The sequence below is a fragment of the Corapipo altera genome, unplaced genomic scaffold (genome assembly GCF_003945725.1).
Source record: "Corapipo altera isolate COAL_440 unplaced genomic scaffold, ASM394572v1 175, whole genome shotgun sequence".
Taxonomy (NCBI): domain Eukaryota; kingdom Metazoa; phylum Chordata; class Aves; order Passeriformes; family Pipridae; genus Corapipo; species Corapipo altera.
In genome coordinates this window covers 882,822-906,838 of record NW_020884942.1, presented here as the reverse complement: position 1 = coordinate 906,838, position 24,017 = coordinate 882,822, and the positions used below count along the sequence as shown (strand labels likewise).

Here is a 24,017-nt window from a genome sequence, read left to right as displayed (position 1 = left end):
GGACAGCATTCCCTTTGATTATTCAAGACTGAGCTCTGTGTGTGTGTGTGTGTAATGACCTTTCTTCTTTTCACAGGCATAACGTGGGGCAAGGTGGTGTCTCTCTACGCCGTGGCAGCGGGGCTGGCAGTGGACTGCGTGCGGCACGCGCAGCCAGCCATGGTTCACACCATCGTCGACTGCCTGGGAGAGTTTGTCCGCAAGACCTTGGTGACGTGGCTGAAAAGGAGAGGAGGCTGGGTAAGAAATGCTGTCTGATCAAACTTACTTCTGCAGGCTAGAAAATATCCTGATTGATGAAAGTGCGGGTGTCCCTACTGCAGCTTTATGCTGAAAAGGGCTGTGTGAGATTCTCTTCCACAGCCCCGTGGCCACCTCTGTCCTGCTTACACCTTGCTAGACTTACATATCTCTGTTACTGGTCCTGCCCTGTGTAGCTGAGCCACAATAATTCAATCCTGACCCACCAGCACCTATTCTGTTCCTGATCTTCTCTGGAGCTAACAGCCAGTCATAGTGGGAGACTGTAAATAGGGGTCATTTCAGTGAGGCCCTGGCACAGGTTGCCCAGAGAAGCTGTGACTGCCCCATCCCTGCAATTGTTCCAGGCCAGGTTGGACAGGGCTTGGAGCAACCTGGTCTAGTGGAAGGTGTCCCTGCCCTTGGCAGAGGTTCAAACTAGATGGTCTTTAAGGTGTCTTCCAACCCAAGCCATTCTGTGATTCTCTTGGCCAGCTGTTTTCCAGAAACTGAAAAAAAATGAGGCTTTCTGACTTAATTCTCCTTTCACCCTTAAGCATCTGATTTCTTTGGTCTCTCTATACCCAATGGGAGCGTTGGCTCCTGTGGAGGATTGTTCAGAGTAAGAAGTTTACTTTGGTCCTGTGGAATAGCCAGACACCTTTCCAGTGACTTTCCCAGCAGACTGGGATGACTGGCTGACAGCTGGGTGGTGCATGTTATGTACCAGGTTCTGTGTGCCTGTCTGGCAGGGACATGGACACTCCTTGGAGCAATAGAGCCCAAAGTGCTTTGGTGTACTGCCAGGAAGATGCTACCTGGAGCTAAATATTGCCCTATGACACCACTGAGCTCATGGGACATTGTGTTCCAAAGGCATGCGCTCTTTCCAGACTGAGCCACGGCAGCAAATTCCCTCTTTTCCAAGAGGTGAAATTTATATCCGAGCCAACAGGAAGTTGCCAGGGACCCCACCCACAAAGACCCAGAGATGGGGGACATCTTTTTCCAAACTGAGTATTGCTCCTCTGTGCTAAGACTTCCCAAGTGTGCCTGTAGCTGATTCAGTCACCTAATTTTTCCAGGAGTGAAGGCACCTTTTTGGTGAAGAGCAATGGATCTCTTGCACTTACTAAGTGCCAATCCTGCCTTAAATCATCCCTCCCCTCTCTAAAACTGTGTCACCTTGAGGCCATCTGACTCAGGTGACTGTTTGGTTGGGCTAAAAGCAACCTTTGATTTGAATGCCCTGATCTATTCCGTTTTGCATCTACACAATAAATTGTGCCGAGGCAGGTAAAGAGGATATCCTGGGATTAAGTAGTGCTGTTCCTGCCTGTGAATACCTGTCCCTGCCTCAGTGTTATTTGAGGCTTACTTTAACTGCATACCTGTAGAGCTGCTTGAAATGTGTTCTCTGAAACAATTTTTCCTTTGGAAAAGATCCAGTTTCATTAAAATGGAAACATTGCTTAGGAACCTGTCTCCTTCTGGTTCCCAGCTATTTTTTTTCTTTGTTTTGGTAAAACCTGCATGTTCTGATAAGTTAGCATCTTGTTTTAAGTTTTGTATTACTTCATTAGAGTTCAAAACAAGGTGTTCGGATAGTTCCAAAAGGATATTTTTGGAAAGTTTTTGTTGCAAAGCAAACAAGCTTCAAAACAAGCTGCGACGAGGATATATTTGCCCACCAGAAAGGAGGGGTCCCTTCAAGTCTGGGGGAAAGCTGCTAATCTTCCTGTCATCTTGTGCTGTGCTTCCCTGAACGTTCTTCCCCTTGATCTAGGCACTGCAGCAAGGGATTTCCCAGCTTTGTTCACTAAGGGGCCAGACCAAACAACTCTATGATGGGGACCCTCTAGCCTGCTGCCTGGCCTAGCTGGTGTTAGTTTGTCTTGGCACGAAGTCCTTGTTTCTCCTGTGCACATGGCTCCCATCAGCTCAGATGGAGGCTGCCAAGAGTAACCACCGTGCCCTGAGCTGGTCCAGAAAAGCCACTGTGGAGACCTTGAAAAGGCATTTGAAATTCTCCACTCAGCAGCAGGTTCCCATGCTGCTTCCATAGGGTGGAGAGGACCCTACCCCACAAGACCCAACTCAAACCTCTTTGGAGGAACGAAGAAAGTTTGAGGCACCATCTCTCCCTGTGGAGAGTTTGCAGCCTCAGTAGTGGCTTTACAACAGAATAGAAAGATTTTAATTTTCTTAGCAGCATTTGCTACAAAGCAGTGCATGTGACTTGAGCTTGTTTGAACAATTAACACAGAAGCTCAAACTGCCATTGCAGCAGTTTATCAGTGCCTGACAAGGCTCAAAGACCTGCTTTATGAAGTAGCTTTGAAGTTTTCAATTCCAGTGCCTTATCAGGTATGCTTGATTTGGATAAGAGCAGCTAAGGCAATTGTTATACAGCTGAGCAATTTTGCTTATCTAAGCAAGCCCTATACAAATTTGTAAATGCTTCTGAGTGTAGCTCCTCTTGGTTAGAGCAGTGAACTCATTGTCTTTGGGAGAACATAGCTGGGCTTTAAGGAGTTCACATTTTCTCATCTGGCAGTTAACCCTCTGCAGCTCTAATCAACCTAGTGTGCATATTTGGGCCTTGTACTGGCTCACATGAGGCACTAAAGTCCTCCTTCACAGCTTATGTTTCTCATGGATCAGGTACCCTAACATACATGTTCAGACAGCTTCCTGCACATCATGATTTCTCTCAACTAAAGGGACAGTTTGACACATCTTTGTCTTAGACATGACACTGTGCAGGTCACTAAAATTGAACAGGCTGAATCAGGTCAGAGTTTTTTAAAATGCAAGTAGGGCGAGTGTGCTAAGCCATCACTGAAAGTGTTCAGGGAGACCCACTTTGCTTTCCTCCACAATACAGATAAAGTACCTATAACCACTGCTACCACATTGCAGCATCTTCTGTTAGCTGCCTTGGCTGCGTGCTACGTTTGCTCGTGGTTTTTTGCTATAAGCAGCAGCATTTCCACACCTTGGTGCTGACTCAGCTTCCTCCTGTCATCCTGTTTCTTCCCATCCCTACGTGCCTGTATTCATTCCTCCTGCAGTCTCTGCTTGTCAGTTATTCACGGGCTCAGCATCTCCTGATGCTCCCAGGAGATCAGCAGTGCGGGGAGCTGCAGCATGCCAGCCTTCCAGACACTGTGGGGGAGGAACTGCTGGAACACATGGCTGCTCTCAGCAGAGCTTTGGTCTGTAGGTGATGAAGGTGTTGGTCAGTGCAGCTGTGCTCACTAACCAGCTGCCGGCATTTGTCCCTTCAGCCGCCTTTTGCTTCCTTCTAATAATGATCAAAGTTGCTGAGGCGAGGCTCACCCATGTCTTCAACACAGGCAGAAGGACTGGAGAAGATTGTTGGGGTATTCATCATCTCTCATGTCCTGTTTTGGGGAGGAACATCTCAGGGTTTAGAGCCAGCACCCCCTGTTACTCAACCACAGTCCACATCTCCTTGTGCTAGGCTGAAGTTTAACCACAACTCAGTTATATCGCTGGCAGAGCTTCTAATTTTGATTCCTCCACCAGAAAATGCAATTTTCTTTCTACCTCTGTCCTGTTCACTTTACCCTCCAGGTATTTTCCACCTTCTCCTCCCTATGCCAGGTGGAGAGCCTGTCTTCATCAATTTGCTGTGTTGTTGTTATTTTTTATTCGTTGCAGGCCAGCTTCTCTTCTTGTTAGCACTTGAAACCAGCAGCCCAAGCCATCTTTAAATCTGACCCACGCATCTGGGAGGCATCTCTGCCAGCACACATATTTCCACACACAAAGCTTGCATTGCTTTAGGTCTAAATCGGGGGTTGGCTTGCTTGCTTGTCTTCCAAAGAAAACACTAAGGCAAGAGAAAAAGTGCAAGCAACTTGAGTTGATATTAAACAGGACAACCTCTGGGAAGCATCCGGCTTTACAGAAAAGGATGGGGATGCTGATACTGCCAAAGTTTCCTAAACCTTTCAAACGGGGAAAGAAAGTTGTATTTAGCTATTCAAAATGGAAAATGCTGGACAATCTTCTTGCCCAGCATTTCTTTCCTCAGTGGTGGCTGAAAAGGGGGACACTTTGCCTTGTTGATGGGGAGTGAGGAAAGTGTATTTTGCAGGGCTCTTGGGCCTGATTTAATAACTTCTGGTGTGTGGAAGGGTCAGAGCAAGCATCTGGTGCTGCAGCAGCAGTGGTGTGGTGCTGTGGGTTGTGGGGCTGGGAGAGCTTGCAGTGGTGGCTGATGTGAGCACCTCTCTCTGACCATCTCTCTTCCCTCCTCATTAGGCAGACATCACAAAATGTGTGGTGAATACTGACCCCAGCCTTCGCTCCCACTGGCTCGTGGCTGCTGTTTGCAGCTTTGGTCACTTCCTCAAGGCCATCTTCTTTGTCCTGCTGCCTGAGAGATGAGTCCGAGTTGCCAAGTGCACCCCCCTGCCCCATCTCCTCCCCCCCCCTCCGCAAGCAACAAGAAGTGACTGGAGATGTAATTCCAGTTTGGTAATGGCAGTTTCTGAAGAGGAGGAAGAGAAGAACTGGGACAAACAAGAGGCTTGTTTTCCTCTGCCTTCATCTAGGAGCAGATCAACCACTGCTGCTCCTTTTGCAGCCACAGGAGCCTCTCTGACCATTAATTCTTTCAAGAGTCTTGTTTTCCTGGGTAACTTGCATGTGTGGTCTGGATGTTGCCAGTCCCTGGGCACGCTGATGGCATGTGCAGCATGGAATGTCAGATGTCTGTTCCTTACAGCTGTGTTGCACGGTTATGCTAGTGCCAGGCAGAGGGGAGGAGGAAGGGAATATTATTTGAAATGGGATAAGAAAATAGAAGAGGGGGAGAGTCCCTCCTTCACTCCATGTGATTCCCCTTTCAGTCCTCAGACTTGCCTTGTGTTAATTCTTGTCGTTAGGTTTGTGCTTAAAAGTTCATCTCCTTTATATCCCTGACTGACCTGCTGGGCTCTGCCCCAGCACAGCACGGTGGGTTTTTAACAGGATAAAACCAAACATTTTGTCAACAAATGCTTCTCCCTGACATGTGTTGGAAATGGGTCTGAGTAGCCGTGTGAGGGGCAGGATGAGAAGGCAGTTGCACGCGATGCAGCACGACTGTGTGTTTTGCTGACCCCTCTTACTGCGCTCCCACACCATTCAAACAGGAGAGCGAGGGGCAACGCCTTCAAGCAACAACTCGGGATGGAATTTCATCGTGAAGAGAAATGGTTTTTCCACTGAGATTTTGTCAGAGCTAAGCGTGTAAGTGGGAAAGGCCAGAGGGGGCATGAGCAGAAATAGGGAAACAGTAAGTGAGCTGGCTGGCATTGTGAAGGGGGTGAGCTGTGGCAAAAGTAGCTGATGTATGTTTCTCTTTTAATCTCTTTGGAAGTACAACTTGCAGCCTTCTTTGTGGCAAACAATAAAAGAAATAGGTGGTGTTTCACTATTGCACAGGCTATTGTATTTGTTTCCAGAGTTAACAATTCCAAAAAAGGCCAGAACAGTGCAGAGACAAACACTCTGGCCATGCTAAAAATACTTCAGCTTTTCCCCTGGTAGAGCATGTTAACGTGTTAAAACTACAACTCACCCAGTTCATGCCTGGAATTTAACCCATGTTCTTGCCATGTCAGAAATGTGCTGTTTTCACTGACAGATGTAGGGCCTTGCTGACATCAGCAGGGAAAGACTGTGGAGCCTCTTTTCTGCCAAAGCCTCACGGAGATGCCCTGCTCAGTGCCTTGCTCCCAGGAGTGTGGCAATAAACACTGAAAAAAACCCTTCTGGATTAAGAACATGTGGCGCTATGGGAGGTTTTGCTGATTTTTTTTCCTGATTTCTCTCCCAGATATTTAGAGGGGTTTTACTCTTCCATACAGGAGTTACAAAGGTGTTTGAGAATAAAGCAGAGCCTTGATTTTTGGTACTATCTGTGGGCAGGATCTCTGCTAGCTGTTAGTAGTGCTGTGCTCTGACCAGCAGAAACCCTAGCAGAGGATGTGTAGGGGTTAGATCCTTGTGCATTCCTGCTTTTGGCTGCTCCAGCTCTTTGCACTTTGGCTGATGTCTTGGTGTATGGGTACTGGGCCCAGCTTTAGCCCTAGTGCATCCCCAGTGAAGGGTGCTGTACCAGCTTGGTCTACAAGTATGTTTTCAGTAGTAAAGCAAGTCTCATGGGTCAAAACCCTTAAAGGGCAACCTCCCCCAATCCACAATCTCCCAACAAAACCACTCCCTGACAAGGAGAGAGCCTTGCATTCCATATCAAAGCTGTGTGCTGCCTTTGATAGTGGGTAGGGAGACCCTGGGATGGGTTATACTGACAAGTTCCCAGTGTGGATGCAAATGATGGTGCCCTGAGGCTGGGGCATTTTTATGTATGTAAAGCTTTCAGCAGTTCCCCAAATAATCCCAAACTGCCAAAAGAATATTTAATTTTTTTCCCCTTCCTGATGTAATTATATTGGCATTAGGGGTTTTGCTGGCACCCCTTACAGCTGGGATTTTCTTCCTTAGACTCTTGGTAGATCCGGCTATGGAAGTTTAGAGCAGGTACAGAACACACAGTGAATTACACTAATCACTTTTGAGCAGGAGAGAGAGGATCCCCTCCCCTCTGCAACAGAGGCATGAAAAGCTCTGTAGTCCACAGCAGGGGGATGCAACTGTGTTGTCCTAATGGAGCTTGTGGAAAAGTAGACTTTGGATTTCTGGAAGTGCCCTGGTTGTGTGCAGACTTTGGCTTGGGCAGCTTCACAACTCATCAAGTCCAGCTTGCCTTATCATACCTTGTGTTTTCTGGAGTGTATGGGAGTTACTGAAGCAGTACAGTCTGACACTGGGACTGGCAAGACCTCTCTCAATTTAGATGCTGTTTTGAAATGTAATACTTAAGGTTATGGCTGCTTTTTCAGTAAACTAATGATATCGGAGAGAATACTAAGGAACATAAAGAGTTAAATGTACCAATTAAGTGGATTTAACAAAAAGATAATGACAAGCCAAATAAAGCAACATTGCTGGAAAGGAATGTGTGTGGGTGGGAAGGGGGTTGCAGAGGCAGATAAAGGCTCGGCCTGGAAACTGCCAATAATGAAGAGGTGATTTTGATGCCCTCGAATATGTTTCAGACTTCTCTGGCTTTTGTCTGTCTTCTTGCATTTGCAAGTCCCTGCGAAACACATACTGGGGCTGAACGGTGTGTTGCTCATCTTGCACTTGGTGTTAAAGGATGATCTTTTGATCTTCTCAATCCTGTAATAACCACAGCAGCAGCAGCCTTGCCACCAAAATAAACAACAAAACAAACAGAATTGCACACACAGCTCTGCATTTGGAAAGTAGCAGTCTTGAGCATGATATAGCCAAGTTTTTATGTTGTGTTCAGTCCTAGCTGTTATGTTTAGGCGTTTCAGATTACTTCTAGAGGTCCTTTACAATCTCAACAGTTCTGGGGCTCTGTGATTTTTCTATTCCCTCTTCTCTTTTGGCCAGTCCTACCTGATGGGAGACATCAGAGTTGGTTGTTTATCACCCCGATAAACATTTTCCTTTTAAATGATTGGTGAAGATCCTAGGACTAGGTCTAATTTATTTAGTTGTTAAAGAAAACCAAGAAAAAACAAGTAGCAAAGTTAGTACTGTAGTACTATTGTGCTGCTCCATACCAGAAACCAGCATCAAAATCTGAAAACATCCAAACTAGTCATCTCATCCTTTTCCCCCAGTGTGCTTCCAATGATCTGCTTGAGAACACTGCTCGTAGTAAAAGCTGCCTTCATTTTTTTTGAGCTGTTTTCCTCACACTGAGTGTTCTAGGTGAGAATTAGCTACACACAAACCGTCTTGAGGGTTGCTCCCTGTCCCCAGTGACCTTTTAGTCCAGTGTTTTTGCAGAAGGGCAGCAGTCAGGGGGGGTGGGGGGCAGACCTCCTCTCAGCACGGGGACACGTGGCTGCTGCTCACCCTGTTAGGCACACATAAAATCCAGATGGGCTTTAGCTGTCTTCTTGCTGTCCCACCAGAAAAGCTGGAAGCATAGGGAAAAGATGAGGCAGGGTCAGGTGGAGGCATGGGAAATTACTAGGAAGAAGCAGGAGGAGGGAGAACGGGTTGGATGGAGGTGGGGAAATGGCATATAGTATTTTTGTGGTTATAGAGCCATTTGCAGAGGAGAGTGGCCTGTGTGCTACAGCAGTAGGGAATGTAAAGGTCCAGAGAGTAGTGCCTGGAGGAACCTGAGCCTCAGCTCTCCTTTGTTGACAGAAGAACTCGCCTCCAGTAAGGATTATCCCACCATCCTTCACCTCCGGCGCCAACCTCATCCTCTGTTTGTTTATAGCAGACCTACATAGAAATACCTGTTTTATCACAAAGGTGAGGAGTAGAAAAGCTGTCTTGGCTTGGAAGTTTCAATGATGAGCATTTGACAGTGCTTATCCTGTCCTAGACATCATCTTGCTCCAGTCACAGCCTGAATTGTACCTCTCCCGTGTCAAACACTGGCAGCAGGTTCACCTTCTTCAAAGCAATACTGAAGAAAATAGTCTCTGTCTTGCAGCAGATGTCACCTGTGTTCCTGCAGTGCTTTTTCTCCTGCAAACAGAAAGAAAACAGTCTGTGAAGCCGTTAATTTATCAGACTTGCATCTGTATTACAGAACCAAAGTACAGAACAATAGCGACAGGGAGTGAGATTGAAGTTTCCTGGGAAATTGCAACACCAAACTTCCTCATTTTCAGAGTTGTTCTTTAGACCCTGAGAAAAAGCTCTGCCTGTATTTTTTTTTTATTCTCCTTTTAATGTGCAAAGTCTGCAAGTGGGGTTTTTTTGTGCACAATTAAACTGAATATGAAGCAGATTGTAAGTCCTTTAGACGAGTTTCTGAAAAGATCAGTCCCCGAAGGCGTTCCAACAGCTTTGCCAAGAGCCTTCTCGATGTGGTTCTTGTCAATGTGTGTCCCCTTGAATTTCTTCACTGTCATCGTTTTTTTAAGTCTACTATTTATAATGTTATAGGCATAGATTTGCCACAGATTAATTATTCTCTTAGGGCAATGTGAAAACAATGCATGCTACTAGATTAATGACAAGAAAACAGCAGTTTAATGTACTGCTGGCTGACTCTATAAATTTCCTCTATGCAAGTGGTTTGACAGCTGGAGTTTAAATACTCGCTCTGAAAAGCCTGTAACCTCTTTAACTCTAAACATTTTGACCCACTGGGATTATGAGCCCCCAGCACAGCTAAACAGAGCAATCCTTGGTTGAACTTTACACCGTCACCAGGACCTGGAAGTGTATTGGATGTTCAAGCAGAGTCTGTGGGAAATAGAGTACCCCTGGGTCAATCACACGACATGAAGACCATGTCCAGGCAAGGTCAGATGAAAAAAAACGCTTCCCCTTTCACAGAATTTAAAAAATAAGGAGTTGGGAGAGGAATTTCCAGCTTCCTTACAAGCATATTTCAGAGCTTTAACTCAGGAGAAATTTCGTCTCTTTGCCCATACCCCAGCAGACAGCACCAGAACTTGTCTTCTCCATCAGTGCAGGAAGACTTGCTGATACATCTCTACTGGCGTCAAATACAATCCCCTGTTGTTTCAAATTTCCACTTCTAGCCCTATCTTGTGACCTTCACTGTTGCTTTTGTCGAGCTCTGTGTTTAAGCAAGATAAGGTGTGTTTTCTATTCCCCTTCCCCTGCTGAATGTGACCCATGCTGGAATTGCTCTTGAGACCCTTTCAGAAGTCATCTGAAGGGCAACTGGTTTGGACTTTGGAGGACTATGGGCAGCACCAAGGACCTTCAGTGTCACTAATGTGATGGGAGCTGAGAGGATGGGCTGCTTGGCAGGACCATCCCTTGCAGTGTCTCACCTGACTCTCATCAAGCAGGAGCTGGAGATCCTGCAGCCGGTCCCTGCTATGCAGATCCATTCTCCCACTGCTCTGTGACACTGTTCAGGCAACATCAAGCCACCTGAAAGTTGAAGTCCTCTCAGTGTCATGGTGTTGCCTTTTTACTCCTAACATGGAGGTGTTGGGGGCTGTGACCACGGGGACAGTTTGTTCCCATTTCCCACCAGAGCTGAGCCTGGATTTTCTGGTAATCTAAGAAGGGGATTAAAGCCCCCCCCAAAATAGCCTTTTATTTTGATCTCCTTGGCACTTCAAAAGAACAATTAAATCACTCTTAAGCTGCTAGAACATACTTTGCTCTCAGTTCCTCAGCCAGGAATGGCCAGCCTGTCCTTTTTAAGCCTGGCAAGCATCTGCCAGCTAACTCACTTGCCTTGTGCTGTCAGCTTTCCCTCTCAGTTCACTGGCATTGCTCCTGAGCAAAGCTGTCTGACCCTCATGGCCACCTGACCCAGCAGGTTGTTTTCTCCCCCAGAGAAGGCAACCCCATGCAAACCATGTGGTGGCTACAGCAGAGTCAGGTGCTCCCCCAAATGGCATCGTACCCCACTGCCTGGTGTGTTTTCCCTTTGGTTAGGGCTGATGCATGCATTTATACAGGGTGGAAAAGGAGAAAGCATGGCTGGCATTTGAAAGGGAGCAAACAACTCCAAGGGTTGTGTTCACAGCCTGTGCTGCTGAAAGGCTGCTGCCGTCAGGGTTTGGGTACATCACTGGCCCTCCCCGGCTGATGCACACCACGAGCCTGTAATCTGTCGCTAATGGTGGATTACTTGAAGCTGGGAAAAGGTGCTTGGAAAATCTGTGCCCTTGGGTTTTATGGCTTAACTGGAGGAGCAGAAGAGCACTGCCAAAAATAGTTACATGTTCAAGCTCACGTTTTGTCTCTGAGAGCAACGGATTCACAAAGTCGAGCCCAGGCTGTGCATTATTACAAACTTGGAGGCTGGAACTAGCTCGAGCTAAATTATGAGGTGCCGTTCCCAAACCCTGCAGCACATCAGGGGGACGACTGGAAAAATTGCGCAGCAGGTTTGCTTATATTTAAACAGTTTAATAAAAATAAAGAAGTTAATAGAATGGCTTGTATTGACTTTTATTGATTCACAACCTTGAGGATTTCTGTAGGGATGAAGACTGGATGGAGCAACAACGCTGTGTGGGGCAGCTGTTCTGCGGTGTTCTACCATCATAACTGGCAGAAAGGTTTTCCTGGCTGTTTTAGGCTTCAGCTCCAGTGTCAGAACTGGAGCTGGAGGAGAAGGAGCACACAGCCATCCCAGGATGGGTGAGGGCACAGCAGCTGGGACCCAACCCCAGGGTTTTGGCCCTTTGAGTTGCTGCTGAATCTCATACTAAAGCTCTCTTTCTATTTGCTGCCTCCCACAGCAAACACAGCTCCAGGGCTGAGCAGAAACAATGCCTTGAGGACACCAGGAGCCTGAACGGTTGACATGCCAAGATTAATGTGCAGTGACTTAAATCAGTTTATTTAGGAGTTCATAAAATGTTCATAAAGTACTGGAGGAAAGGAGAAGAGAAAGCTGTAAGGGGTGCAGTGTGGTCCAGGAGTATCCCATGGATTCACAGTGTACTTTCCAAAACCCTGTTATCTTGTGGAGACAGCTTCTTAGCAAGAAGCATTTGTTGACTGCATATAGTTCTCTCTGCAGACATAAAAATTTCAATCAGCCATGCATTTGAAGGGAAGAAGAGCAGCTGAGAAAACATTTGCCCTTTTTCAAAGAGCTTTATTTACTTTAGGATCAGAGTGATTTAGCATGGAGGCACCAGCCGGGGCTGGAGGCAAAGCTGCACTTCCCTTGAAGAGGGAGTTGAGGATTAGATCAAAAGTGGAATTTAATCCTGGTATCTTTCACTTGAAATATTTAACAAAGTGCCTCCAATTTACTTTCAGCAACTTCTCCAAGAACAGTGGTGTCCTCAGGCTTTGAGGGAGTGAAATACTGGGCCATTTGTCTGGAGGAAGCGAGTCATGTGCATGGCCCTCCCTGCCTCATTACCCTGGGTAGAGGTGAATGTTCCCATCCCATGACCAGAAACCAAGCAGGGAAGGAAGAGTGGAGCACCAAGGGAATGAACAGGGTGATTTAATATCCTAGAACTGATGCACAAAAGACCTGATGCCTTGAAGGGATCACACGGGACAGCACAGCTGACCTCTGTGTTTGCAGGGCACCTCTCTCCCAGGCTGAATCTGTTTTTAGAGGGAGTCCCTTCCCTGTGGGCTCAGTGCTCAGGCTGCTGGCTTTGGGACAGGCAGGGGCCCCTGGCAGAGCTGGCTCTACAGTCAGGCAGGACACTGTGGTGGCATTGCTGATGCCAACATTGGACAACAGCCTCTAAGCACAAGCCAGTTTCTTTCTGTCTCCCCCACCTTTTCTGACTTGAAGTTTAACTTACAAAACACAACACTGGTTTTAAATGCTTGGGGAAAAATTGTGAATATTCAGGCCAAGCTCTCAGTTCCAGAGTGCATGGGTCCATCTGGTTTTGCATGTCCCTTGGGTGGCCAGGGGCCCCAGACTGAGTGGCTGGACCAGGCATGCGTTGAAGCTGCTCAGAGGAGAATGAGAAGATGCTGGCACTCACTGGTGGCACTGGGAGAGAAGCAAAAGACAACTCAAAGCCAGTCAAAAACCCCATGGTTATGCTGTGTGATGAAAATTAGAGGAAGCTGGAGCTGCAGAGAGTCACAGAATCACAGAATATGCTGAGTTGGAAGGGACCCACAAGGATCACGGAGTCCAACCATTAACCATCCCCAGGACCATCCCCAGGAGTCACATCATGTGCCTGAGAGGATTATCCAAATGCTTTCGAACTCTGGCAGCCTTGGTGCTGTGCCCACTGCCTTGGGGAGCCTGTTCAGTGCCCAACCACCCTCTGGGAGAAGAACCTTTTTCTAATACCTAACCTAACCCTGCCCTGACACAACTCCAGGTCATTTCCTCAGGTCCTGTCACTGGACACCACAGAGAAGAGATCAGTGTCTGCCCCTCCTCTCCCCTCACAGGGAAGTTATGGACTACAATGAGGTCTCCCCTCGGTCTCCTCTTTTCCAGGCTGAGTCAGTGGCAGGTGCAGAGCTGCGTGGGGGAGTTAAGGTTCAGCCACAGCACACAAGCCTCAAAGTGCAGAGGAGCATCACTGCACGTGGGTGCAGCAATTCCTTACAACAATAATAGCACAAAACCACCTCTCTGATTAATCCTGCATATAAAGGCCAGGTTGGATGGGGCTTGGGGCAACCTGGACTAGTGGACAGTGTCCCTGTCCATGGCAGAGAGTTTGGAGTGAGGTGGTTTTTAACCATTCTGTGATTCTGTGATTCTGTAAACGGGTATAAATATGTGTTGGCTCTTCAGTGCTGATTTACTATCCCTGCCCTCTACAGAAAACCATCTCTCTTGGGTGCTCTGAGGCAGCTACTCTCTCCAACACCTCTTGCTGTGCAGAGGAGGTGTGGGGCTCACGGGAAGGTGGGACATGCTACAGGGACATGACCGTGTTAAACCTCTGAGTGATGCTGACAAACCAGTTCTTCTGACTTCCCGCTGCCCAGTGCTGTGTGCTGGGTTTGCCTTGGCAAACAGAGGGCTCTCTGGGGTGGGATGGGCACTTTGGGTATAATCACCTGTGCATGTAAACCTACCAAACTACCTTTGGGTTTGGGATGGGGCGAGACCCTCAGCAGGAGGGTGTGGGAGCAGAAGACCTTCAGAAAAAATAGCGAGGAGGGAAAGCTTAGCACCCATTCAAGGAAACTTTTGCTGCCAGAGAAAAGCTTTAAAGTGAGAAGGAATTCATTTTCTTGAAGGATGCTGTGTATGTTCTCTTCATCTGCCTGCTGATAGGTAACTCCCTTGCTACAAGTGATAAAATTCTCACTGACAGGCCTGGAGGCTCCCACAGAGCAGCCAGGCAGGCCATAAAGCACAGGGGGAGAACTCAGCCTGGGGTTTTACTGCACATGTCAAAGGTGTTGCTATAAAAGCACCAAAACAGGTTTCCATTTTTGCCTTTTTGGCGAGCTGTATTGATCATTTGGATATATACTGCAGTGTTCCTCACTGTGAAAATAAATTTTCTTTAAAACTTTAGCCACAGCCTGGTGCCTGGGGTTACCTGTATGCATATCAAGCCTTACAGAGGTGGAGGTTTAGATTGGATATTAGGAAAGATTTCTTCACTGGTGATCAAGCACTGAAGCAGGCTGCCCAGGGCAGTGGTGGATTCACTATCCCTGGAGGGATCTGAGAGATGTGTGGATATGGCACTTGAGGGACATGGGTTAGCAGTGGCCTTGGCACTGCTGGGGGAACGGTTGGACTTGATGACCTTTTCCAACCTTAATCATTCCAAGATTCTATGATTAATCCTATTTTGCATGGCTGACAGCTCCTGAGAGTGGGTCACAAGAGGCAGAGAGAGGAGAGCAGGGTTTAATTTGCCCCCTTAAAAGGGGCAGGGTTAGGGGGGCAGCACTGCCTGTCTTCACCTGGTGTATTAGAGAGCAACAGCGTCTCCTGGGGAGGCTGTGGGCAGCCTCTGGTGCTGATTCCCACAGTCCCACAGTCCGGAGAGGGAGGAGCTGGAGAAGATCCCGGGACCATGTCCCCACAGACCTCTTATACACACTGCCATCTCAGGGGAGCACTGGGTCCCAGACAGGGGTGTGCATACACAGCACAGACAAATGGGATTTACAGGTGCTGGCTTCCTCATCTTACTCCTGGGAGCGGTAATGTCAAGGGTGCACAGAAGACTGAGAAAAACAGTTCTAAAGGGGAAAAGTATTTGCAAACGTGCCTGTTCTCCAGGCATTCCATAAGCAGTATGTTTGGAACAAACCCCGACACCTTTAGTAACAGTTCAATCTGCTAAAAATATGTTATTTGACTCAAAAAGCAATCTGGGAACCTAAACATTACCCCCATCCCCATAGCTCCAGCCTCTCCCAGCCAGCCCCAGTGCCCATGGGTGGGAAGGCAGGCAGTGTCTGCTGCCCCCCAGGCAGCACCATGGTGCTGAGGGGACCCAACACAGTGAGATGGTCCATTTTCTGCTAAGAGGATTGTAATTAAGGCTCCCTGACGATGTATATCCTATAAAGCCATTAAATAAAGGAGGAGCCGTCGCCACTCTTGAAAAAATAAACAAATCAGAGAAAAAAAAAAAGGTGCACTAGAAGGAAGCAGAGTTTGGGTTACATTTCCAGGCTTGGGATGCTGCTTGTGCAGGTGCAAACATTTATGGGCATGGATTCGTGAAGGCTATTGAAGCCATGGAGAGGAATTACCCACACAAACTCAAACCCTGAATGAAATCTGACCCGTGTGTCAGCTGGATCTCAAAGTTCTTTCACTTGCACTAACTCTCATTAAATCCTTACTATCATTTGAGGTACTACTTCCAGACCAGTGGGATATCCTCCTAGTTTAGGAGACAAAAAAGACTCCAGCCTCTATTTGATTGCATCTCCTACTACACACGGAATATTTTTTGACCTCCAAACTATTTCTGGAAATACCAATCTGTCATTTCAGGAGAGCAGACCACCCTCCTTGTGCCTCTCATGAGTGGAATTATGTTTTATTGTGACCAGAGAGCTACTGAGCCAGATGCTTGGTAGCATTTGGTAGCATGGGCAAAGGTGCACAGCCAGTCCTGAAAACATGAGGCTCTGGACATGAGGCTGTTAGTGCCAGAAAGGGCATGTTGAGCCCACTGCCAGCATAGAGAGATGGACCTTTTAGAGAAATCCAGTAATTTTCCAGCACTACAGAACACTGCTCCTCCCACAGCACTGCTTTCACCACTGCACCAAGGGGTCTGGAGGGCACTGGCCTGCTCCCAGGGCACTGCTGGTGGCCACCTTCCTTGTGTCAGGTTGGAGGTGGATGAATCTACACTTCAGGTTGCTTTGCTGGTGTCTGGCTGAAGGCATGAAATCAGGTTACAAAAACCACTGCAGTGCTGCAAAAACCCCTCAGTGCATGGTCTGGTCTTGTCTCAGAGGAAATGCTGTTTAATTCAAACACATGATCATTCATAGTGCTTGGATAATGAATGCAGGATTAAAAGAAAAATCTCCATGTCTGGATACTCCAGTGCTTTAGGCAGCAGGAGAATAATATTTCAAGGCTGGGAGACATAAGTGTGCATAGAATTCCCCTTTTGGCACAGCTACTGCTTGTAGCCAGGGGTGGTTATTTATGTCCCTGCTTGAGATACTCTGTAGCTCCCCAGTCTCTTGAGCAGCTCTCTTGGGTGGCCGGACCTTGCCCTGGCGCTGGTGTTACACTCTGTCCCAAATATTCCCTTTTCACAAAGACTTGTTTTTCTTTTAGCATCAAGGCTGGCCTCTTTCTTCTGTCACTTGTTGGAGGCAATAGCAGAGCAGATTTCTCCCTTTCCCCTCAAAGCTAAAGGCTTTTGTGTCAAATACACCAGCCCCATCCTCCCAGCCCTTACAGCTGGGTGTTTGGCCACCCATACCATGGCTGGAAAATGTTGCATATGAGTAAAACAGACATTACAGTGCTACAGGAGCCGCTCTTCAGAAGTTGCGGGAGGGGGTGGGGGGTTTGACAGACGAAGCATGGTTGATGGAGTTTTGTTTCCTGTGGAAACCAGGCTAAAAAAAGGTTAAAATAAACCCACTCCAGGCTGACAGCTCTGTCACAACAGGCAGCATGCAGAGGGAATGCAGGGCATCTCCTCCACAGCCTGTCTGTGGCTGATCTGTGCAACAGCCACGCTGGATTTCAGCTGAGGGATCACCGGTCTTCTGAAGGCTGAGACTGAGTGTTTGCTGAAGCAATAGCCAAGGCCATGCCCTGATACTGTGGTCCTGGTTTTGGCACCAAGAAAGTCCAGATGATGTCTTTGGTGGTGGTGATGCCATTGTTGGTGACGATACCACTGTTGGAGACGATGCTGTCCTGGGTGGTGCTGCCATTCTGGCAGCTTTGGAGCTGTAAGATACACCTGGTGCCCACAGAGCTCTGCTTCTCAGCTCCCTTCCCACACCTCTGCTGCTTTTCCCAGACTATTTTCACCCATAATACTTTTCACCATACAATGCCCCAGGCTTCAAGTCATGATCACCATGCTGATCCTGTCCGTTGATGTCTCTTCCACGACAAAGCTGTGAGTTCATTTTGACAAGCTCAGCTGTGTGGGCAATGCTTTCAGGCTGGTGAGCCCTCACTTGCCTGCAGGTGTGCAGCCTCGGACGTGTTTCAACAGTGCTGTGAACCATCAACACTTTTAAAGAAAAATGAAATAATCAGGCCAGATCTTGTCAAATCCTCTCACCTGATGGATGGAATCTGTTTACTTTATTGCTAAAAAAAAAAAAAAAAAAAAAGACAGAAGCTAATTAAGTCTCATTGGAGCCATACCTGCTTTCATCCAGAAGCTGCTGCCAATGCACCTCTGGACTTAGGAGAACTTAATATGGGCTGCTTCATGTGAGAGATGTGCACTTCTTGCAGGCCCTGGAAGGGCTTAACTGCAGGGAAGGTTGAGAGCCAGGTGCACAATATCCAGGCCAGAGGCTCCATCCCAAAATTTGGCTGGGAAGTCTTTGCAGAGGAGAGACAAGAATGAAGAAAATTCAGGTAGCTATGCTCTGCACTTGCTTGTGAGCTGCCTACAACTGCCTGGAGGTGAACAAGAGGTACCTTAGCAATGCATTTTGGGGCTATGTCAGCTCCATAACACAAAAGGAACTAAAAGCAGTCATGGAAAGTAGCGCTGGCTTAACATGTGCTCTTGGTCCCTCATTAGACACATGAGACACTTCCGAAAGACCCAGAGGCCTCCTGCCTCTGGTACTGATTTCAGAAGAATACCACCTTTCATGCTGGGAAGGAGAAGTCCAAAACCTTTAGGTAAGGGACTAAACTCCAAGTTGCAGTAAGATACCTGGTATTGTGGGTCGGCATTTGTCAAGCACCAAGAATACACCATTTCTGTTGACTTTGGAGATGAGATGTCATTTCAGAGGAAAAAGGAAGCTGGGCTCTATGTAGTACATAAATCTGGTGGCCCTTGTGGGCTCAGACCTTGGCTGTGATTTTTTTAATGTCTCTCAATAGCTAGTAAGGATACAGTGTCAGATGTGAAGGTGTTGCTGCTCCTTCCTTCCACAGCCTCGCCTCTGCCCTGGGGCCACCAGGGAGGGATGGATGGATGGATGGATGGATGGATGATGCAACACTTTGGCTAAATAGTTTTCTGAATAAAAGGTCTGTTTTGCAGGAGTAGCTCCCCTAACAAGCTGCTAGCCTGGTACAAAACACAGTGTCACCAAGATGTCAACACACCATGCAGGGCTTCACCCAAGAAAGGGATGAAAAGGGGTGGTAGTTTGAAGAGGTGGGAATAATGCAGAAGATTCTCTGTCCAGGCTGTGGATGGAGGCTGGTAACACCTGGGTGCAGGAGGGTTGAAGCCCAAAGGGAGCTGCAAGCTGCTCTCTGGTGCTGTTCCAGTTAGAGAAGCAGCCAGGCTGTGTCTGGCAGAGTGACAAAGCTCCTTCTTCCATGACTCATTTCAGGAGAACAGCTTTGGTAAGCAATAATTTTGCACTCCTGTGATTTCAGAGGGTGTGAATTAAAAAAAAAAAAAAAAAAAGCATCAGTTGAGCCCAGCTGAGAACAGAGGCCACATGGCTGTGGGCTCAGCCATATGCTCCGAGCCAGGAGCAGGGCACACTGTCGTCCACGTGCCACAGGGCAGGCCAACCCAGGCAGAAATGGAACTGCCTGCAGCAAAACCCAGGTTGGCTCTACAACATGTTGTTAAAGCAGGTGGCTAGGAATTCAGTGTGGCTGTAAGGATGTCATCCTCCCACTCACCTGCTCTGTGACTCATCCTGGTGAGCTCATGCAGGAAAGGCAGGAGGGTGCTGCCAGCCTGGCTGGGTGGAAAGGCCACAGCTGCCCAAGGAGCCGATGACCCACACCAGTGAAGCTGCCAGTGGAAATGGGCAGTGTGAGTTTGACACTGTTCAGCAGTACACTGAGATGAGGGCGAGCCTGTGGCTGGTGTGCCAAGGGGGAGAAGCAGAAACTTCCCATGTTTCCAAGCCTTCCCTTTCCTGTCCCTTCAGGGACCACAAACTCAGCAGTGGCAATGTAGCCAGTGTGCCTGTGGAGCACTGGTAACTGTGTTTCATCCCCCTGGAGTGCTCTGAGTGAAGCCATGGGACCTCCAGAGCAGGATCTCGTCTCTGCAGCAGTGTGATGTGCACACAGTGCATGTTGTCACCTGTACTTACCTCCCACCTCTACCGGGGCATCCCCAGCATCACCACCTTACTTTTTGGTGCCATGACAAGCATCCATAGGGGTCACCAATACCAAAAGAATGAAAGACTCTCATGGAAAGCCCTGGCACTACAGTTTATTTTCAATGAAAGACTGTTCTCTTTGCACTTCCACCTTGAAAGAAAACAATTCTGAAGCCCAGGAGAGTACCACTAGCCTGCCTACTGGGTTTTTACTCTTCGCTTCCTCCCTCTGTACATTGTTTTTTCTGTCTCAGCTGCCTCTGCGCAGCTTAGGAGATGAAGAGGAGCTTTGGAAAGGGTAGCTGAGGCTGCAGTCTGGGCTGCTGCTGCCCTCTCCTGGGTCTAAGGCAGCCAAGAAACCAAGAGATGATTTTTAAAAAGAGATTTTTGCAAGTCTGGGTGCAAGTCATGCTTGGCAGATCCTCTTTCATCCTTGCAGGAAAAAAGGGGAACAGCCTTCAGAGGGTGCCAGGCCCAAGGATGTGGGTACAGGGATTGCCTATATGTGCCATTTGAAGACCTTTTATCAGATCCCTTCATGAGTCCCAGCGAAGTTTATGGCAAGACAATGCATGATCAGCTTGGGGTGCAGGGGTACAGGTGCACTGGCCCAGTATTGTGGGAGCTTCACATCAGTTGCTGCCTGTTCCCTCGAGGATGGTTTTGTTTATATTAAATTAAAAAGCTTTCCAAATAAGATGCTATGGCTGATTACTTGTACTCCAGACAGGTCCCCAGCTCTGTCCCTCACTCTGACGCCACTGCCAGCTGGAACAAAACCTCATATGGCATCTTTTGTCCTGTCTTGCCCAAGCTTTGTCTGACCCTTGCCCAGGATCCCATCCCAGACAGAGGGAGCACCCAGCCAAGTGAGCACCCAGCCCTTCAATTCAGGAGGGATCTCACCCCAGTTTGGTCCTTCTGCAACAATGTGAGGGCATCCCCCTTCCAAAATCTGAGCCTCTGTGTCCTTTTGCTTACCCCTCTGAAAAGCGGCCAAGGAATCATAGAATCCTAGAATGATTTGGGTTGGAAGGGGCCTTAAAGACCACCTAGTTCTACCTGACTGCTGTGGCAGGAACACCTTCCTCAGGGTTACTCCTGACAGAAGAACCTGTGTAGACGCCTACGAGGGTTCGGGAATAGTCCATGGGTACACAGGAATAACACGGACAGTTCCTGCCATAGTTAATGATAAGAGGATGCAGAATCCTCCCCCGTGACGCCAAGAGCCCTTAATGCAGCAATTGGCTCATGGTTTCAGAAGCCACTTAGAGGCTTATTCTGGTGTTAGTGCCTTGTGAGCGGCTGGGGGCTCAGTGCTGGAGGGCTCCAAGGCTCTGGGGTGTTAATGGAGTCCTGGCTCTCTTCTCAGTGGGAGGACAGGAGAAGGTGGAGTCAGTGGTCTTCCTCTACTTACAACCTGTCCAGGAATGGGAGGCTTGGAGTCAGTGATCCAGACCCAGAAAATCATTCTTCCAGAAAAATCATCCCAGAGCCGAAAGAAGCCCCAAGACACAGGCTGGGGCTGGAGTCCTCTGTGCCACAGAATGCTCCAGCCACTGGGTATGAACCTAACCACATCTTGGACACCAAAGACCTCTCCAGATGTGCTACCACAAAACCCTGTGGCAGCCAGGAGCAGCAGATGGATTTCCACGAGGTGGTGCCAGACCTATGTGAAGGGAGCTGGGTGCCCTGCACATCCCTGGGCAGAGATTCCTCACCTTTTCCTTACTCACCAGCCCAAACCCGAATTGAAGCTGGCTTCACACAAGCAGCCACTCATGTTGCTCCAGGTATTTAAGAGCCAAATTAGCCCACTTATTGAAAACATCAAGTGTTTGAAGAGCTGGGGAAAAGAGGAGTTGCTGTGACATGACCCACCTCCCTGGTAGCACCAGTTGCAAAGCACAGGCACAAGGCCACCACGATGGTCAGCGTGACATGGGCCCAGTAGGAGCTGTGTCTCGCTGCCCGTGGGGGACCACATGGGCTTGTCAGTCCTGCCATAAGAACAAACTGCGTGGGCAGTAATTCTTCCCAAAAATGCTCTTCCAGTCAGTGATGGAAAACTCCATCATGGGCTATTAAATATGAAGTCCCTGAGCCACAAATCCTGCACCAGTCGGAAGTGCCAGACTATTTATACACTCCCGTGTAAGAGCCATAGCAGACCTTTGGCTGTCTCCGTTGCTTTTTGAATGTTTTCCAGTCCAGCTATATGCTTCTGAGACAGGGAGAGCAGAAATGTACTCCGTGAATTATGGATGTGTGGAGGGTCATAATGATGTTCTCCCTTTCATAGGCTCCTCTTCTCCAAATGATTTTTAACCTGCGCCTCTCATTCAAACAGCTCTCGGACTATCTGGTAACTCTGAGCTCTCATTCCAGGGAGGGGATAACTTGGGGCACGTTGTAAGACTGTGAAGAGAAGAAAATAAAAAAACCCACGTGTGTCCTCATTCAGTACCAGCTGCCATTTTATTGTCTTCTTACACGGTGTCACAGATCGTTGTTCACCCTCAATCGCCGATGGGCTTGTCACCACATGGACCACACAGAGGTGGAAGCTGTGAGCTAGAGGGTTGGAGACAGGGTTGCACACCAGCACCAGGGTTTTGCCCAGTCTGGATGGCTGGAATCCTCCCCCAAATGCTGCCTCATCCTTCACCATCCTCTCTACTCGCTCCTCTTCATCCTCCCCAGCAGCCGGGAGGAGTGGGAGGAAGGCAGGAGGCAGACAGTGCTGGGGTGGGTGAGGAGAGGACCAAAGTGGCTGATCCTGGGGATGGAGCAGTGGTGGCCCCAGCTGTTCCTGGTCCTAGAAGGAAGTGGTGGTACCTTTGGCAGTGCTTCCCAGTCTGGTTCCCCACTCCACCGCACATTGAAGCATTGAGGAGGGCACATCCCTGTGCCTGGGGGCAGCACCTGACGGGGCAGGAGGTGTGCAGGGAGCAGGGAAGCTTTCCCACCTGTTTCCCCTCCATCTCCTCAACTCCTGACAAATGCTAGTGCAGCCCCTGCACTGCCTGGGAGCTCTTGTCCCCACCCCTGGGAGGCTGCAGGCAGGTCATTGAGCAGCTGTGGCTTGTCCCTCACCCTCGCGGTGGGGATGAATGGGACCATGCACCCAAGGCAGCTCCACTCCATCTGCATGGAGTGTGAAGAGAGTGAGATACGATGTGCAGCAGGAGCAAATTCTTGGTGTCCTAAGTACATAAAAGCCAGTGTGGTATCAATACCTTTGGGGCCTGAGCTCTTTTGTCCCACGCTGACAGGCTGAAATAGAAAAACATCTCATCTCCTATCCTCTTCCTTCTGCAAGAGCAAAGCCCTTGGGCCCACAGCCCTGCCCACAGCAGGATTTGCAGGGTTGGGGTCAGGGTTGTGGTGTGACAAAATGCTTGATGAAGGCTTTGCCTTATCTGCTCATCCTCACCACCCATAACTGGTCCCACACATTTGCCGTGCACCAGGTCGAGGTCCTGTCTCCCTGAGCCATCTGCCTGCCGGCTGGGCTGCCGGTGGCCCCATTTTCCCCTTCCTCCATCCTGAGCACCAGGACTCAGTCTGCTAAAATCCCCATCGAAGGTGGGATTACCAGGCGCTGTCTGGAGCTCAGATCACCTGGGTTTTTCAGTCTTGGGCAGAGGACAGAGCTTTGTGGAAAATAAAAATGGGATAGGGTTGAGAGCCTGGCATGGAGCTCCCTAGGGAGTGGAAGGAGGTGTCTCCTGGGGCTGAGCAGCTGATTTAGCTCCTGGAAGGCTTCAGGCCAGATGAATTGGTTTTGCTGGGTGTTTGAGATCCTGTTTTGCTCTGCCAGGGCTGGGAGACAGCCACAGTTTTCTGCTCAGCTTAATACTTTAGGCACAATGGAAGAAGAGACGCTCAAGGACCATGTGGCTGATGGCCAGGAGCGGATCTAGGCGAGGTCTATAAAGAGCATCATGGCACATAATGCCAACTACCTGAAAGGAGGTTGTAGCCAGGTGGGGGTTGGTCTCTTTTCCCAGGCAATGATCAGCAAGACAAGAGGGCACGGTCTCAAGTTGTGCCAGGGGAGGTTTAGGTTAGATATTAGAAAGAATTTCTTTACAGAGAGGGTGGTCAGACATTGGAATGGGCTGCCCAGGGAAGTGATGGATTCTCCGTCCCTGGAGATTTTTAAAAAGAGACTGGATGTGGCATCAGTGCCATGGTCTAGCAACTGCAGTGGTAGTGGATCAAGGGTTGGACTTGATGATCTCTGAGGTCCCTTCCAACCCAGCTGACTCTATGATTCTATGATTCTATAACGACCTTCCATCTCTCCACTGCCATGTCTAAGGATGGGGGTTGGCTGGGCAATGAAAACCTGCAAGAGAAGAGCTGTCAGAGCATCTCCAACAGCATCAGCCCGTCACCCTGCACAGGATGGGCTGGGAGCCAGTGGACACCCTGGCTTAGCCCAGCTAAAATTGAGGCCAACGGGACTGGGCAGTTCTGGGGTGTTTGAGTTTTTCTTCAGCACATCAGGG

General features: G+C 48.5%; 1 protein-coding gene across 3 annotated transcripts in view; it reads left to right on the top strand.

The window, feature by feature from the left end:
* BOK (BCL2 family apoptosis regulator BOK) overlaps window positions 1-21,922 on the top strand; it is a 35,120-nt gene extending 13,198 nt beyond the window's left edge. The window contains exons 4-5 of one of the 3 annotated variants that reach the window (XM_027661946.1): window positions 77-240; window positions 21,803-21,922. In XM_027661946.1, the coding sequence (XP_027517747.1) occupies window positions 77-240; window positions 21,803-21,916 (278 nt within the window). In that variant the 3' untranslated portion in view covers window positions 21,917-21,922. Of the gene's footprint in view, window positions 1-76; window positions 241-4,533; window positions 5,698-21,802 lie in introns of those variants that run through there. The other 2 variants (XM_027661947.1, XM_027661945.1) reach the window with 2 other exon arrangements.
* The last annotated feature ends 2,095 nt before the right edge of the window (window positions 21,923-24,017 follow it).